Below are 17,284 nucleotides of genomic sequence, written 5' to 3'. Positions count from 1 at the left end.
AAAGAAATTCAATTAAATTTACGATTGAGATATTACAAATTCAAAATTATTTTACAAATATACTTTATCTTAATTATGAGTTAATAAACATGTATCTTTTATCTTATCTTAAAAACTAAATTTGTGATTTATCTTTTTTGGTCTATAGATTTTGATGAATATATACATACCATCCCTGTATTTGAAAGATAAATATTTTTAGTCTCACATGTTTATAAAAATAGACACATCTGATCTAAAAAAAAGTGAATTTTGAAAATTGAGTAATCAAAAGAGATATGGACAGAAAAACAAAAAATTGGAAAGGATAGTTTTGTCCAAATTTTGTAGTTTTAAAAATGCAAAAAAGATTGATAATTGATAATATAAAGGTGGTAAGAGAGATGTGGAAGAGAAAGAGGGGCAGATAGGTAAAAGGGAGAGGATACGTCCAATCCCCCCATGTGCTCCTCTCACCCTCCCAACACAGCTAATACATCACCCACAAATCACACTCCCCATACTACTCCTCATATAATTCTCTGCTCTTAAAATTCCTAACTTTTTACCACTTGGATTCTTATATATATGTTTTTTTTAAGACTAAATAATTGTTTTTCTTCAAATGATAAAAATTTCTTTTTTATTTTTCCTTTTTTTTTTTAAATGAAGAGTAATGATATGGACTTTTAGGGTACCCCATCCATGGAGATCTAAGACATGGATCCAAAATTTAAGGTATTCTTCAATATTATTATTATTATCATTTGGAAATACTTTCACACACACACACACACACATATATATATATAATTCGTAATTTCATTAAATTTTTGAGTTTTAAGGATTCTAGAAATTCATGGTTTGAGAAAGAAGTTATTAAGATGAAAGGCAATAATTTAATTTATGCAATCAAAGGTTGACATCAGATCTCGATTTAAAAAGTTTTTGACTTTATATTAATTATAGAGAATTATTAGTATTAAAATTCGTTCAATAAAATATTAAGAATCCAATTATAAAATAATATACTCAAATAGAATACAAATGTATTAGAAAAAAGAGAAACAATGTTTAAAAAATACACTAAAATCGACACTAACAAAACACGAAGCAGTGCAACTTTTTAATTATTTGGTTTTTGAAATCTATGGTTATATATATTTTTTCTATCTCTAATTTTTCTTTTCTAATTTTGTTATATATATATATATATATATATATTTTATTGTTGTTTTAAAAAATTAAGCCAAATCTTGAATATTTAAAAAGTTAGTTTTTGTTTTAGTTTTTTTTAACTTAAGAATTCGAGAAGAAATAAGTTTTTGTTTTCAAAAACTAGTTGATTAAAAAATGGACCTAAGATTTTCTTAGTTTGTTTTTGGTAGATTATAATAGATAACAATTTTGGGAATAATAAATAAATACTAATAGCTTTATAGACTCTTATTATGATCTATCAGTAATAAACCAATGTTTGCAATATGGTCTACTTTGACAAAACTTTGTTATATTTGTGATTTTTTAGAAACATGTTGCTATATATGTTAATATTTTAAATATAATTGCTATATTTGCTTTTACCATTCTATATATTATTTAATCGTACCATCGATCATGACAACTAGATTAAACTACAAATTTTTATTAGAGGTTTGATTCCCCCACTTTACACATAATTAATTTAGTTTAGCAAAAAAAAAAAAAAAAGTCTTAGACATTCAAAAGTGTATATTGATAGGCATATATATGAACTTTCAATTTTATATCTAATATAGATCTTAACATGACAAATTTTTTAATATGACACGATAGACTACGACAAATCATGATAAACTATATGATAGATATAGATAATAGTTTATCTTGATCTTTATCACGATCCATCGTAGATAAACAATTATTTTGTGACTTGAACGTCACTCTTGTTATTTTGACATTGTTAGTATTCAAACAATTTTTTAATTTCATTGAAAGTACGGTATGTAAAGTCTCGAGCTAGTCATAATTATTAAAATTACAATTCAAACTTAACACCTAATATTTCTAATATTCTTCTGCATGCTTTGTAACTTGAACATCACCTTTGTTTATCTTAAATAATTTTCAAGAGTGAAAACTATCTCCACAAATTAACGCATATATTTTGCTCTTTTAACTTTTTTTTTTTTTTTTAAAATTACTCCGAGTTAAACAAACTTAACTTGGGGAGTGATGATAATTTTTTTTTAAGTTTGTATGATCAAGCTTGGGGAGTGAGACAACTTTTTTGATATTCCATTTTTTTTTTTTTGGGTCTTTGGGTTGTGAAAAAGTCAAAGTGGTTGTAGTATATATATATATATATATATATGATGATGATGATGCCATGATGGATATATTAAGGATGTGAAAGTGTAGAAACATGAAAAGATGTGAAAGTGTTGGTGAATAGTAAATTTTTGGAATTGGACTTTCTCATATGGACATTAACGATGAGATAAAGAATCAATATCCCCTCTACAAAATATTATATTAAGTTTTGTTTTGAAGAAGAAGAAGAAGAAGAAAGTGATAAGAAAGTCAATGCTCAGATATCCAAAAGTTGAACAACTCAAACTCATGAACCCACTATCCTTTGTCTTTTTATTATTTAGAATGACAGTGTTGGGGGCATCTCTTCAACTTTATTTACACGCAAAATGTATAGAGAGGTTGCGTTTTGCTTATGGAATTCTTCTTTCAACTGTCGTTTTTGCTCACATTTCCCTCATAAAAACACCCATCTCTTCCACAACATATATCACTCAATAAATGAACCTACAAGAAAAATGGGAAAAACTTTGCTTTTAACACAAACCAACTTTTGTCTACTCCCTTCTTTTTTCATATGAGATTTGATTTAAATAATTTAATTTAACATCCTTCATTGAATTCAACTTATTTAGGGTTGAAATTGAAATTTGGATTAATTAGTAAATAGGCAAAGTGTGCTTGAAAAACTTTTTGACAATGGTCATATTTTTTGAAAATATTTTTATTAGATTACTAATTGAGACTAAAAAGTGAATTCTCTAAAATGGATTCAAGTCGGAGACACGAATCAAGGTTAAAGATAGGAATATTTTCCATCCAACATAGAAAAAAGTATTTTTCTTATTCTCTTTATCAAAAACTATTGTTTTAAAAAGGAATCAATTAGGTTTGTTATAGAAAAATTTTTACACATCTAGATAAATAAGTTAAAACAAAATTTGGCTTAAAGTGATGTTAGGGAAACAGAAAGGGTAACATATATATTTTGGATTGAGAGAAGACATCCATTTGCAAAGCAAATTTAGTGAGCTTAGCTGTTATTATATATACTTTAATGCTATTGCTTTTCCATTTCCATTTTGGAAAGAAACAAAAATGAGAAAAAAAGTTTTAGTTTAAAGGCATATTTATTTAACCATATCATGATCTAACGTCCTAATTCAATGCAACGTAATAAGGAAAACTCTAAGTCTTTTTGTGGACTTTACGTCGGCATAATCAAATTAATGATGTTTTTTTTTTCTATAGTTAGTTGTGTTTACGATTTTTTGTAATGAAGCCTATATCTTTCATTATATTCACAAAACACTAACATAGTTAAACATGACTATATATATATGAAAGACAATATTTTTATTAACCTAATACTTAATGGGTGAAGATCAATATGATAAAATTCTAGAAGTATTAGGCCAAAAATGAATAATATCATAGTAAATTATTATTATAGTACTTAATTTACAAAAACAATGTTCACTTTACAGCTGTTTGTTCTTTCAATTGATTTTAATATTGGATGGTTTTAACCCATATGTTAGTACAATTTTTATTAATTATATGTAAAATAGTCTTTTTCTAAAAGAACCAAAACTTGTTTAAATAATTAGGGGATAACACACAAATGTCTACTGCTCACAAACCCCTTCATTCACACCCACTTAACTCATCATGAAATGAAATGAAAAAACAATATAATTTTGAAAAAATAAAAAAAGATTAGATAGTATTATAAAATGACCGATGCAACTCATGAACGATAATAATTAACGTGGTTGAAGCTTCTATTTTTCCTATTTCGCATCAAAAAGAGAAGTTATGCTATGGTTTTGGTTTAGTTTTGTAAAAAAAAAAAAAATTGGGTAAAATTGATTTTAATTTTTTGAAAAAATTTCTTTAGTTAAACTAAAGATTGAGTATTAGTTTGATGTTTAATTATCTTTTAGAAGAACCACATGGGATGTCCAAATATGTTTCCAACTGGTTTTGCCAAAACATTACTTGTTGGATTTTATATATAAACTAATTTCAAAGGCCCCATATATATATATATATATATATATTACAATAATTAATAATAATAATAATATTAAGAACTTTTAGAAGGCAGCTCCCTCTCTTTTTCATGTTGGGATGATCATTCAATTCAACAAATAAACTTCTTCCACAATCAACCCTCTAATTTGTCAAATTTTTTGGGTCATTAATTTGGCCTACAATATATAGGATGCATGTAATTGGCCTAACATATACAAATTAAAAACCCCATTTTCTAAAAAAAAAAAGAAAAAAGAGAGAGAGCATTATTTAATAGCATTATTTAAATGAATGAAAAACCTTTCATTAAGTGCTATAAAGAGCTATAAGTGTTCATATTGGTAGTCATGTAGGATTTGAGTCCATTCTATTTGAATTATATACTTTTCAAATCTTAGTCCATATAAAATAAATGAATAATGCTTTAATTGAACCAATACTTAAACAAAATAATACCCAACTCCTTTTAACTTCTTTTTCTTCTTTTCTTTTTTGGAAATGAACAATTTTGCCCACATCAATTAATTTTAGTTTGTAACTATATTATATAATTTATGTACTTTCAACTCATTTTAAGATGTATAACAATTTATTGTTTCTTATCAATTTGATCTCTCTTAAATTAGCACGACTCTCTTTTTAGTAGATTGAATACAAATAAAAAATAAAGAATATTTTAAAAAAAAATTCCCAAAGTACACATGTGTGTATACTATCACCTTTCTCTTTAATTAAGATTGTCGTACTTTTATAGATTATTCGATTTTTAGCACTAAGAATAAGCAAATGAAAATAACTCTAAGTAGTTGATGTTAATTGTTTACCACAAGTCTTCATCATCAATATTGGGTTTGCTACATTTCCTAAAGAAATGGTTGCTAGCTAATAATCACATCAACATCAAACTAAAGATTATATTTCTAAATTTGGAGAAACCAAGTTCTAGAATAAAAGGTAGAACAATTCTATTATCATTTCTAAATTTGTTTCCGTGTGCTATTTGTCGTTATAACCAAAAATTAGAAAAAGTAAACTCAAATCCTAAAAATCTAAAAATAATAGAGATCGTTATATTTTATTGAGTATTATAATAATAGAATACTTGGTAACTCATCCTTCATGTGACGTGTGTCGGACAAATTCATAAACATATGAAAATGTGAATAAAAATATGTCAGTTTTGGTAGACTATATAAACAAATATTTATATAAAAAAAAAAAATCTTAATCTCATCTAAAATGAGTTATATAACATTAACAAGAAATTACATTAAATACTACAAATATTTGAACCCACATTATTATTATTATTATTATTATCATTATCCTTTATTTATTATCAAATTTGAACTTTTAATCTAAGATAGGTTGAATGAATTTCTAAACCATTCATTGCTATGTTTACGTATTGACAGCATTACATCATCTATATATATATATATATATATATATATATGCCAACAAATTAAGAAAAGCAAAATTTAAAATCCATGCCACAAAAAGGGGGAAAATTAAATTGAAAACCATTAATGCAAGAAGTTCATAATGTTGGGGAGTACCAAATTGCTTGGAAAATAATGAATAAAAAAGTTTTTTTTTTTTTTTTTATGTAGAAAATGGCAATAATAATAAATTTTCAACATCAATGAGTTTATATAATGAGTTTATACACCAACACTTCTGAACATGCTACCTATCATTATTAATAACTTTGATGGGTCTTTTTCCAAAAGTTGGTTGGAGAAAAAATAAAAATTAATTTTACTTACCAAAGTTTTCTCTGCCCTCTTTTAAATATATATATATATAATAAATATGAGCCACAAAATTATTATTTCCCTCCTCCCCTTTTTATGACAAGAAATAAGTGTGTGTTCTTTAATAAAATTTGAGCACACCAACTTATAATAACTTATAAGATTGATTTTTTTTTTTTAATTCATACACTCTAAAATGGTTGGAATATTAAATTGAAAAGAACAAATTAGACTATTATATATTACTTTACGAGAAAAAGAACGTATGAAAATATTCTTACAAATGGCCATCAAGATAATAAATATGTGTAATTTATGATATCTAACATCAATTTCAACTTATTAACGACTTAATTAAATTGTGAACTCCGCAATTAAATAACTCTACTAGTTGTCTCGAACATCTTAAAGATTCAAATCAAAACTAAGCTCAAACACTACATCAATAGTAATTAGAAAGAAAGTTTTAACTTTTTCTACTTTTTTTTTTTTTTTCTTGTAATCGGTTGTGAATTATTAAGAGTGCTTTGATAACAATTAAAAGCATGAAAAAGAAAGAGAGAAAGCAAAGCAAAGCAACCAATTTAACTACCTTCCATAATAGAGTTGCATAAAGGGGCCACAAACTATAGCCAACTCTATATAAAAGATAGCAAAGTTGAAAAGAAAAATGAGATAGCATTGTTTTGAAGGGCAAGAAATTCCCCCAACAACCCTATTTTTTTCAAAAGAGCAAAGAAAATAGAAAGTAAAAATCAAATAAGAAAAAGAAATAAAGTGGTAATAATAAAAGATAAACTAATTAAAGGGGTAACAAACCATCAAAAAATAGCTTCTTTTTAGATCTCCTTTTGGGTGTGGCCCAAAGTTTTTCTTGCTGTTCTTGACCAATTTTTCCAATGACTTCAATGAATTTGCAAATTTCCATTCAACTTTGATAAAAGAGAGATTGTAAAAAAGAAAAAAAGAAGAAGAAGAAGAAGAAGAAGAATCTTCTACAACTTTAATTGAAAGACACTATGGGAAGTACTACCTAATATGTATATTTCATGACTTGGAAGCTTTTTCTTATAGATCATGGGGATGGTTTACAAATAAAGCACAAACTGGTAAAGTTTGATTGATACTTTTTTTTTAAATCTAGAGTAAAGTTAGTATTCAAAATAATCGATGTCTCGATGCATTTAATATAAGAAGACTATAAAATTTGATTTGTGGTGTAAGATCTAAGAGTTCTTTTTCGTCTTGTTATTTCCTTTTTTATTCAATAAAAATTACATTTAAAACTATAATCACTTTAATTCACTTTTATTAAAAGATTTCTTTAAGTAACACCGTACCACATCCTCCTCCTATGGGTTTGTGTATTTATGATCAATGACGCGAACAAGTACGTTCTAACTCAACATTACTATGAAAAACAAAAATTAAACCAAGTTATAAGAGAAATTGAACCAAACATAATAGATGAATAGATGCTTAGGTTTGGAGGGGCTAAGTCTTTGGGTTTTCTTTTGAATCGGGCTTCTAAGGCTTGTCTACACAAATATATCTTTTGGTCGAACGAATCCATGATAAATTTCATCATGCAAATGATAAAAATCTAAGAATTTAATTTTACTTTCTACTTCATTTTTGTTCAAAATTTGCTTGTTTAGATTTTAAAGCAGCAAATGCTCATTATTCTTTCGGATTTCATAGCAACAAATGATAATTAGTTGTTGCATTATTCGTTAAATTTTACCCGGTGTCATTTTTATATTCTCTTTACTTTGTCATTTATGTATTTATGTTATTGTTTAATATCGATTATGTCATTCAATCCATTCAAAATTAGATACAATATTTACTTGTGAGTTATGACCGAAAGAATTTAACATTATGATTTTGGTTTGATTCTTATAAGAAAAACCAGTCTAGAATTTGCTTTAAATTGCATACAAATATTTGTTTGTTTAAAGTGTATGTTTATTTGTTTATTATATTGCTATTTCATGTATAATAGATCTTAGAACTCTTATGTTCATTAAGCCTATGATAGAGTGTCTAATAAACGTTCAGCTTCCAAATTTACACCAATAGATCCCTAACTAGATATATTTTCAATTGTTGTATAGTAAATCCTTAACATATTCAAACTTAATTTGTTAGATACATAGTTGAAAGTTTAAACTTCCATTAAATATTAAAAACAACTTTAAGGATAAGTTATTTTTTAAAATTTATACTTTAGAAAGATTTACTTGATACAAAATTTTGTAACTTCATGAAAATATTAGACATTTTTAAAGTTTAAAGACCTATTAAATACAAAGTTAAAAGTCGTTATTATTACAAATGAAACTTGAGGAAAGAAATGGAAAATGTGACATGGGCTAACATGCAATGTAGTGTGCAATTCAAGAGAAAAAGTCATAATTTGGAGATCAGTTGGAGTTTTGAAGGAATCCACTTTTGTTGACCTCTCTACTTGCTTAGCCTCCTTGATGAAATATCTAAAGTGATTTACACCAATAACAAAGTTCATTGTTATGAATTTCCTTCATTAACTTGTGCAAGTTTCAAAAGGGATATTTGGTTGTTTCCTCCTATATATCTTCCACATGTCACACCTATTATATATGTTAGTGTTAATCCCTTCCTTAGGAAGATAGTCATGATTGAAATGATTTCCATATAGATTCTCCATAAACATCTTTAAATTAATTTCAAATTTAGAGTTAATTTTAGAGTTTGTTGGATAAGAAATTTGGAATTGATTTTTATCTTTTTTAGATTGATTTAATGAATATGTATTTAGGTTTCAGAGTTTGTTTAGAATACCTTTTCAAAAACATTTATGTGTTTTCGACAAGCAAATGAAATAGATATTTTTTATAAAATAAATTAGTTCACGATAAAAACAGTTGAAACTGACTTTTAGAGAAACAAAAATTGAGTGTATAATGGCTAATCTCTCCGTAATTTGTATGAAAAACTTTGATCACCACCTTTAACAACGGTTGTTGGTTGCTACTTCTTCTGGCAACCTCCGTCGATTATCTTCGACTCCCATTTTTACTACTACCAACCAACTCCAATCACCACCTTTACTAGCAAAATTCTTTTATAATAATTTAGAATTAATAATACACTTCTAGTATCTAGCAAACCAAACAAACTCCTACATAAAACTTTTGAAAAAAAGTTTCCAAACATATTTGTTTTTATTATTTGAGGATATCTTCATAAAAAATATTTAAATGAAAGTTAATTTAATAAAAAAAAGTTTTTCCTTTTTAATAAATTATTCCAAAAAAGGCATCAAATGATTTTTAAAACTGTTTTTAGGTTCTTTGGACAAATTCTTTTTCTTGAAAAGAAACATTTTTATGGTTTCCGAGTTCAAGAATCAACTCATACATATGAATAAAATTTCTAAAATTACACTCAAATATGTTCTCTAATTTTGTAAATAATAGACAAAAATTAACTAACTATCTAATATATAAATACAACTCGAGATAGTTGCAAAAATAGTAAAATTATTGATAGACCATGTCGCAAATTAGGGGTGTAAACGAGTTGGATTAGAAGACATTCTCAACCCAGCTCATATTTTCGGGTTGGTTGGGTTGCCAACTCGAATAATCCAAATTAAGCTTCCAACCCAACCTGTAGAATATGGATTGAATTGGATTTTCGGATTGTATTATCATTATTATTTTTTGTTTTTAAATTTTAATGTTTGTAAATGGAAATCATCAAACATAAATCAAATATATTTTGCATCAAGTTAAAAAAAAAACTCTCGAAACTTATACTATTGTTTTAATTTTTATTAAATAAATAATAATAAAATATATAATATCTATAAAATATATTCTATATATAAAAAATATATATTATATTAATTCGGGTTACGTTGGATTGACGAGAATTTTTCAATCCCCAACTAAAAAAAATCAAAATTTTCAATTGAACAAAACCTACCTTTTAAATTAACTCAACCCCAATTTATATAATATGAATTGGATAGTCCGAGTTGTTGGGTTACTCGAGCTATTCTTCCACATTTTTTTTTCAAATATCAATTAGTTTATTACCCATAGATCATTGGAATTTATCAACAAATACCCATGTGGAAGATTGTGAATGAAGTTTTGGGCGAACAACTGGGCCGATATGGGGTATGAGGCCCAAAGAAAGAATGGCCCAGAGTTTTCTACATGTACACAGCCCTTAATCTATTTCAATTTGTCCACTCAACCTCTTCCTTTACGGCCTATCCTATAAGTATAAGGAGAGTAAATAAATTGACATTTTCGTTATTCATTCTCACACCAATACATCAAACCCTAATATACATATATATATATATATATATATATATTTCCTTTAACAAAAATCTCAAATTTTTTCACTACATTAACTTCATAAACAATGAAGTTTAATTATTTAGTTAATCAAGAAGACCTCAATTTGCATAACGCTTGAAGAGGGAATTCTTCCTCTTTTAATCTCATAAGTACCTATACCTATCCAACAAAACAAAGCATCTCTTCTAAACCTTTCTTTGGTCTTTTAAGTAAGGCATATTCCAACCATCCAACAACAAGCCCATATTAGTTGGCATATGGTATAAAAACAATATCAATCAATCTATATATATATATATATATATATATCAAACCACTAAATCAAAACATCGCTTATCTAGTTACATATATGTATTGATATAAGCTTTTTGCACTTTTAAGTTTTTGCTAAGAATTTGGAAATTTCTTTTTCTATAGTAAGAAATTACGAAAAGGAAAGTATAATTTCAAATAAAACAAAATAATTATATTCTAAGTTAAAAGTTGCATAATTTAGATAGGTTAAGGAAAATTAGAATGAAGGACTTGGAAAAGGAGTTAGATTGACTTTTTATTGAAGAGAAAGGCAAGAATTAGATATCATCTTGCATTGAAAGCCTTTTGTATTAGATTATTAACTAAACAACTTCATCATACTCAATTCTTCTCTATAATCTAATATTTTAAATTAAACTTAGTTGAATTATTGAAAGTGACAAAGAAGACAATGGAAGGAAATTAAAAATTTAATATTTTTTGTGAAATAAAAGTGAACATATGGATTTGAATGAATAAGATCAAGCACAAAAGTAATAATGAGAACACACGAATTATTAATCCATTTTGTTGTTATTTCACCTAGTTTGCTTAAGAGAAAATGAGGTTTCATGATACTTGAACTGTTTATAATGAAACTATCTTGACTGATAGATACCCTATATGATTCTCAAACAAAATAAACGACTTAAGCTTCTTAAGTTTGAAGTTGCTTGGTTCGAGCTCTTTTAAGCTTAGGTTTTTCTAAATACAAAGCTTCTAGCAATTTATGATTTTTTTTTTTTATGGTTTAGGCTTCCTTTGAACCAAATACTTCTTCTTGAAAGGTAATAGCATCAATTTGTATAAGTTTCAAAGCATATGCACACATTTTTCATCGAGATCACACCCACTTAAAATTAGGTCTACGTTCTTTCAATGCAATTGACTCAAACATTTTATTTATGTAAACTTCTAAAGTAAATATATGTTTTTTAAGCCAAGTAAATATATGTTTTAGGTAATGAGAGGTTTGTAGTAAACATTTTATATGTTTAGAAAAAAAAAATTTAAACCTAATATTGCTCTAGGGGCATCCACAACTTTCAAAAAAACAAAAAAAGAAAGATTTTTTTTGCACTTAGTATTATTTAATTAAATTATTAATTATTTGATAAAGAGATGACTTGTGGCTTAAGAACGTGCAATGACATGAACATTTATTTAAGACATTACCACAACTAACACACTTTGTTCCAACTCTTATAATCCATTGTTATTAAAAAAAAAAAAAAAAAAGAATATAATACACATCAACAACTACATTCAAAAGCAAATCAACCACCCTTTCAATTACTTTTGAAACTTTAAGCATATTCTTAACAAACATTTTTTTCCTACGTGAATCGATTCATATTATTTGTAGTGCATGTCTAAGGACGAGAATTTATTTGATCAAAGGATTCTACAACATATCTTTCTTTGTTGCTACTATACTATTTTAGAAGAAAGATTTCAATACTTATCAAAGTTGTAGAATTCAATAACTTTAAAATTTACAACAAAATTTGAAACATATTATCAAGTCTAAAGTAAAAACAAACATAGAATAACCTGGTCAATAAAATTTAAGATCTTTACCTCTTAAGTGGAGGGCATATACGCAAATGAGTTAGGCTCGGGTTGGGTAGATTGTCTTAGCAAGGAGGCTATTGGAGAATTCCTTTATGGTTAGAACGAACCAAATAAAACAAGAAGTTAAAGTTTCGTTAAAGTTGAATTATTTAAAGTTGATGCAAATGAGTGCCAAGAAAGAGACAGATGAGATCCACCAGAAAGTTTTCGTTTTTTTTTGGGAGTGAAAAGCTAAATCTATATGTTCATTTTGCATTAATCGGCCCAATATCGCGTTCGGCTACCTATTCCCTCCAAATCAAGCCAAATAAAACTGTGTCCACCAATCCTTTAAATCCCTTTGATTCTATCGATTCTTCAATCACCCCCAAATGGGATTCATCCCCTTCTGAGTTTGATTACATACCCTTTGTTTCCAATCGAAACTTGTGAATGGCGAGGAATAAACCCACCGCCGGCATCGAAATCAAGGTTCATTCCCGTCATGGGGAACACGAGGTTCAACCGGCGGCTGCCAGATCACGGCCGTCGGGGACTTCTCCGACTGAATTTGGTCAGTACCGGCCATTTAAGAAGTGGGTTCCATGGCTGGTGCCGGTTTTTGTGGTTGCTAATTCCGTTATGTTTACAATTTCTATGTATGTTAATGATTGCCCCAAGAACTCTGCCTCTTGCGTTGGTAGGTTTTTGGGTAGGTTCTCATTTCAGCCGCTTAAAGAGAATCCCCTTCTTGGCCCTTCTTCTTCAACGTGAGTTTCCTTTTTTTTCTATTGGGTTTTTGTTGGTTTAATCTGCTGTCTTATTACGATTGTGTAGCATTTGACATTGTTCTTTTAGAGTTTTTTGTTATGTTCTGTTCATCTGAGGAGCATTGTATTATGCTATGTTATGTTATGTATTAAAAATGCGGTGTAGTGATGGTTTGAATGTAATTGGAGATGATCATGGCTGCATTGAAGTCTATGTTTGTTGTCAAACTGAAGTTTGTATCAGAAAAAAGTTGGTGTGATGATCGATGAAGTTTTCTTTTTTCCCTTGAAATAATGATCGGTGAAGTTTTGGGTTGTTGTAACAAGGTGCAATTCAACAGCAAGGCTTCATTTGAAAGTGCTCGGTGAAATTTTTGTTGACCTTTGTAGTGAAGTAATTTAGGATCATGTGGGTGTATTCATCTGTTATATGATTGAGAATTGTAAGAAAAATGTGCATGTTGCAGAAGAAGTTATTTTACACAAGTCTTTTTTCTTACTTTATTTAATTCCAAATTTCAGATTAGAAAAGATGGGTGCTCTGGAAGTTGATAAAGTGGTTTATGGGCACCAGCCATGGAGATTGATCTCTTGTTTATGGCTACATGCAGGGGTGTTCCATATACTTGCTAACATGTTGAGTCTTATTTTCATTGGGATAAGGCTCGAGCAAGAATTTGGCTTTGGTATGGACAATGGACTGAAATTAGCCTTTGAAATACAATGCATTCTTGAAAATTATGGTGTTGATACTAAATCACCCATTTTGTAACACTTATATTTTGGTTTTCTGTTTTCAAAGTCATGTTTGTTAAGTAACATTTTTCTTTGTATTCAAATCTAATTTTTTATATACATAAACAAAAAAGGTAACTGAAAACCTAGCCAAATTTTTAAATCCAAAAGTAGTTTTTTAAAAAACTTGAGAGAGAGTGTCTTTAGCAAGCATTGATATATGTAGTTTTTATAACTTTAGTTTCAAAAACAGAAAACCAACGATATAATTGTTATCGAGGCCTAGGCTTGTTGTAATGATTCTCAATTGGCTTTTTATAACCTTAGCTTGATTTCTTATGGAATTTGATTTTGTATGTAGCGAACATGTTTGAGACAGCAATGTGATTAGACCAACTGCATTTTGTGATTTGATCCTGAGTTATTTTATATCCATATTACAATTAGAAGTATCCTTTCTTTTTCCTTCCTGATTGTTTAGAACAGTGATAATTATTTTTCTGTATTCTCTTCTTATCCATAGTTCGAATTGGAATGCTGTACATTGTATCTGGGTTTGGTGGCAGTTTGATGTCAGCCCTGTTTATCCAGTCGGGCATCTCAGTAGGTGCTTCGGGTGCTCTTTTTGGTCTCTTAGGGGGCATGTTGTCAGAGCTACTTACGAATTGGACGATATATGCAAATAAGGTAAAAGAAGTTCAACATAGAAAATTCACTTGACTGTCTATGCATTGCCTAGTAACTAACTCAGAATCTGTGATGAAGCTTGCAGCCTTGTTGACTCTCCTCTTCATCATTGTAATCAATTTGGCCGTTGGAGTGCTTCCACATGTTGATAATTTTGCTCATATTGGAGGATTTATCTCAGGTTTTCTTCTGGGGTTTGTGTTTTTGGTACGTCCTCAGTTTGGGTGGGTTAGCCAACGTAATGCACCTCGTGGAAATAGATCGACTTCAAAATCTAAATATAAGCCATACCAATATGTTCTGTGGGTTGTATCTCTGGTGTTACTAATTGCTGGGTAAATACTTATTTTTTTTATTTCATACCATTTGAAGTTTTCTGTTTGAAATGCTGAATTCGTCTACTTGTTTTCTTTGTGTCAATCCCTGTGTTCATATTGAATACTCCAATATCTTTGCTATCATTAACTGCACGACAATCGACATTACTTTACTGACATTTTGGAATCAACAGGTTTGCAGTTGGTTTGGTCTTTCTGTTTAGAGGGGAAAATATGAATGATCGGTGTTCTTGGTGCCACTATTTGAGCTGCATTCCCACGTCAAAGTGGAGCTGCAACTCGCAGAAATTCTCTTGCGAGGTAACTAACTATACTTCTCTGGCCTCAAATCAGTTCAAATCCTAGTTTACCAACCTTCACATATTCTCACCAAAGGATTTGTAGCCTAAACTCTCATGTTCAGTCTGTTAGGGACAACAACTCTTGAAATATCTCCACAATAGTATGGTATTGTCCACTTTGAAAATTGCACCTCGTGGTTTTATTTTTGGTTACACCAAAAAGGGGTTCATACCACTAGAGATAGTAGTCTTTCCTTATAAACTCTATGATCATCTTGTTAGATAATGTGGAATTTTTTATCATTTTTCCAACAATCCTCCCCTTGAATAGAAGACCACCAGTCTCCCTTGAAATAGACATTTCCCTTAATTACACTTGAGCACAATGCCTGTCCAAAAGCTCAATGACGGATGGATGGATACCACCATGACCACATCTTTCAACACTCTCTACTTCTTTGTTTGAGACCCGAAAATCCTACCGATATGATGAAGTCATAGCATAACTTTGATACCATTTATTAGGTCAACAACCCTCCAAATATCTTTACAATAGTATAATATTGTCCAATTTGAGTATAACTCTCGTGGATTTGTTTTTTGTTTCATCAAAATGCCTTGTACTTTTAGAGATAGTTTGTTGTCTTTAATAAACTCATAATCATACCCTTATCTAGCCAACTTTGATCACATTTCCAACACAGTCTGAAGTCATTATTTGATTGGGCCGAGTCATCTTACATTAAATTGAATATGGAATCTCTTTTTCTGAAAATGAGTTGGGTTTCCAACCTCTTTACAGTTTGAGGTGATATTTTGTAGACGAAATATCTGATATTCCGAATCCTATTTCTCAACAAACCTGTTTTGAGAGACTGTTTTCTAAATAATTTTTCGCTTTTGCTTTTTGAAAACTGTTCTTTTAACAACTATTATGGGTAAAGAATCTTGTCATTTTATAACTTTGTAAAAATTATGCAGACGAGTCAGTTGGGGAATCAGCTAAACATGACGTGCCTAAGCAACGGGAGAAGAGGCTCGTATTCATTAACCAACAGTAGCTCCTCAGAAGCAGAACAAATATGTTCTCAGCTCTGCAGTTGACTTAGGTATGATATAAACTTTATACACAAGAGAAAAATGTGGGGACTTGATAGAGCTCTTCTTCCTGTCATTGTTTTATTATCAAAGTGTATATGACAACATTTAATCATGTCTTCATACAACAACTAATCTGTGCCAAGCTCAGATTATCAAAATAACACAGCTTTTCATTCTCATCTTTGAAACCTCAAAGTGCCCTTTGCCTTCGTTCTTCAACTTACTTTGCAATCATGGTTTACGTAAACTCACTTATAGTAGAGAAAATATATATCTGAGAGGAGTTTCTTAATCTTTAAAAGCCAAAGAAAACTACAATATAACAGGATTACTCTCTCCCAAAATTTTCGACCACGAAATTCTTCACAACTTGCTTCCAACCCATATCTATGACTAAAATCCCTAACAAAATCGCAAAGAATTTTTACTAATATGTCATTTTCTATAATCATGCATAATATTAAGATAACCGTAACTGAGGTCTTATAAACAGTTCCCCCTCCCCCCAAAGAAAAAAAAAGTTTAGCCATCATTTTGAATGCAAAATAGTAAATCTATGTATACTTTAGTCAAAAAAGTCTCTATTATCGTAAAATTTAGTTAGTAAATAACGCATTTATCGCTACAAAGGTATATCGGTTGATTTCTTACCCTACATATGAGGACTTTAGTAATCTCTCTAATCTCTATACTACATTTTTCTTCTTCTCTTTCTCTCTTGGCATGAACAAAAGCCTTTGAATCGATATCTTTCCCGCTCCCGTTCACTTCTCTTCTGGTGATTTCGTCAATCAACCGTCTCTACTTCCCCTTGATTTTTGTTGCCAATGGTGGACTAAACAATGGACATTGTGAGACACTGTGGATGTGCATAAATTTAATAGAGGTAAATGTACTTTGTTGAAGATGATGATTGTGGAGATTAGGGAGAGATCCATATGTTCATGTGAAGTGTTAAAAAGGAACATGTGTTGCATTTTATTTATAATTTTAATTTTTTTCAATTTGATTAATCAATTGTATAATTTATCCTTTTGTATAATTTTAAATTTTCAAAATTGCGCCTAATAGTGATGGTTTAGAATTGAATTTTTCCTTTTT

The 17,284-nt window shown here is 28.9% G+C and overlaps 1 protein-coding gene across 3 annotated transcripts; it reads left to right on the top strand.

Annotated features, from left to right (window-relative positions):
- The first annotated feature begins 12,432 nt into the window (after positions 1-12,432).
- Positions 12,433-17,279, top strand: LOC103497154 (RHOMBOID-like protein 1). Of its 3 annotated transcripts, XM_008459250.3 has the most exons (7): positions 12,436-13,041; positions 13,564-13,727; positions 14,300-14,463; positions 14,542-14,798; positions 14,975-15,101; positions 16,064-16,191; positions 16,918-17,279. In XM_008459250.3, the coding sequence occupies exons 1-6, from the start codon at positions 12,725-12,727 to the stop codon at positions 16,184-16,186; spliced, it is 1,152 nt and encodes a 383-aa protein (XP_008457472.1). In that variant the 5' UTR covers positions 12,436-12,724; the 3' UTR covers positions 16,187-16,191; positions 16,918-17,279. The 3 variants fall into 3 exon arrangements, with proteins under 3 accessions (XP_050936363.1, XP_008457472.1, XP_008457471.1); XM_008459249.3 differs by lacking the exon at positions 16,918-17,279 and having other exon boundaries at positions 12,437-13,041; positions 16,064-16,371; XM_051080406.1 differs by lacking the exons at positions 13,564-13,727; positions 16,918-17,279 and having other exon boundaries at positions 12,433-13,041; positions 16,064-16,371.
- The last annotated feature ends 5 nt before the right edge of the window (positions 17,280-17,284 follow it).

This window comes from Cucumis melo, chromosome 12 (genome assembly GCF_025177605.1).
Source record: "Cucumis melo cultivar AY chromosome 12, USDA_Cmelo_AY_1.0, whole genome shotgun sequence".
NCBI lineage: Eukaryota > Viridiplantae > Streptophyta > Magnoliopsida > Cucurbitales > Cucurbitaceae > Cucumis > Cucumis melo.
Note: the sequence above shows the minus strand (reverse complement) of the source record. Positions and strands in the feature narration are given on the sequence as shown.

Bases quoted from the DNA above. Each gene is read 5' to 3' on its own strand.
- LOC103497154 (XM_008459250.3), top strand. From the start codon at position 12,725: ATGGCGAGGAATAAACCCACCGCCGGCATCGAAATCAAGGTTCATTCC. The intron at 13,728-14,299 runs GTATGGACAATG...TCTTATCCATAG, and splicing joins CGAGCAAGAATTTGGCTTTG to TTCGAATTGGAATGCTGTAC. The intron at 14,799-14,974 runs GTAAATACTTAT...TGGAATCAACAG, and splicing joins CTGGTGTTACTAATTGCTGG to GTTTGCAGTTGGTTTGGTCT.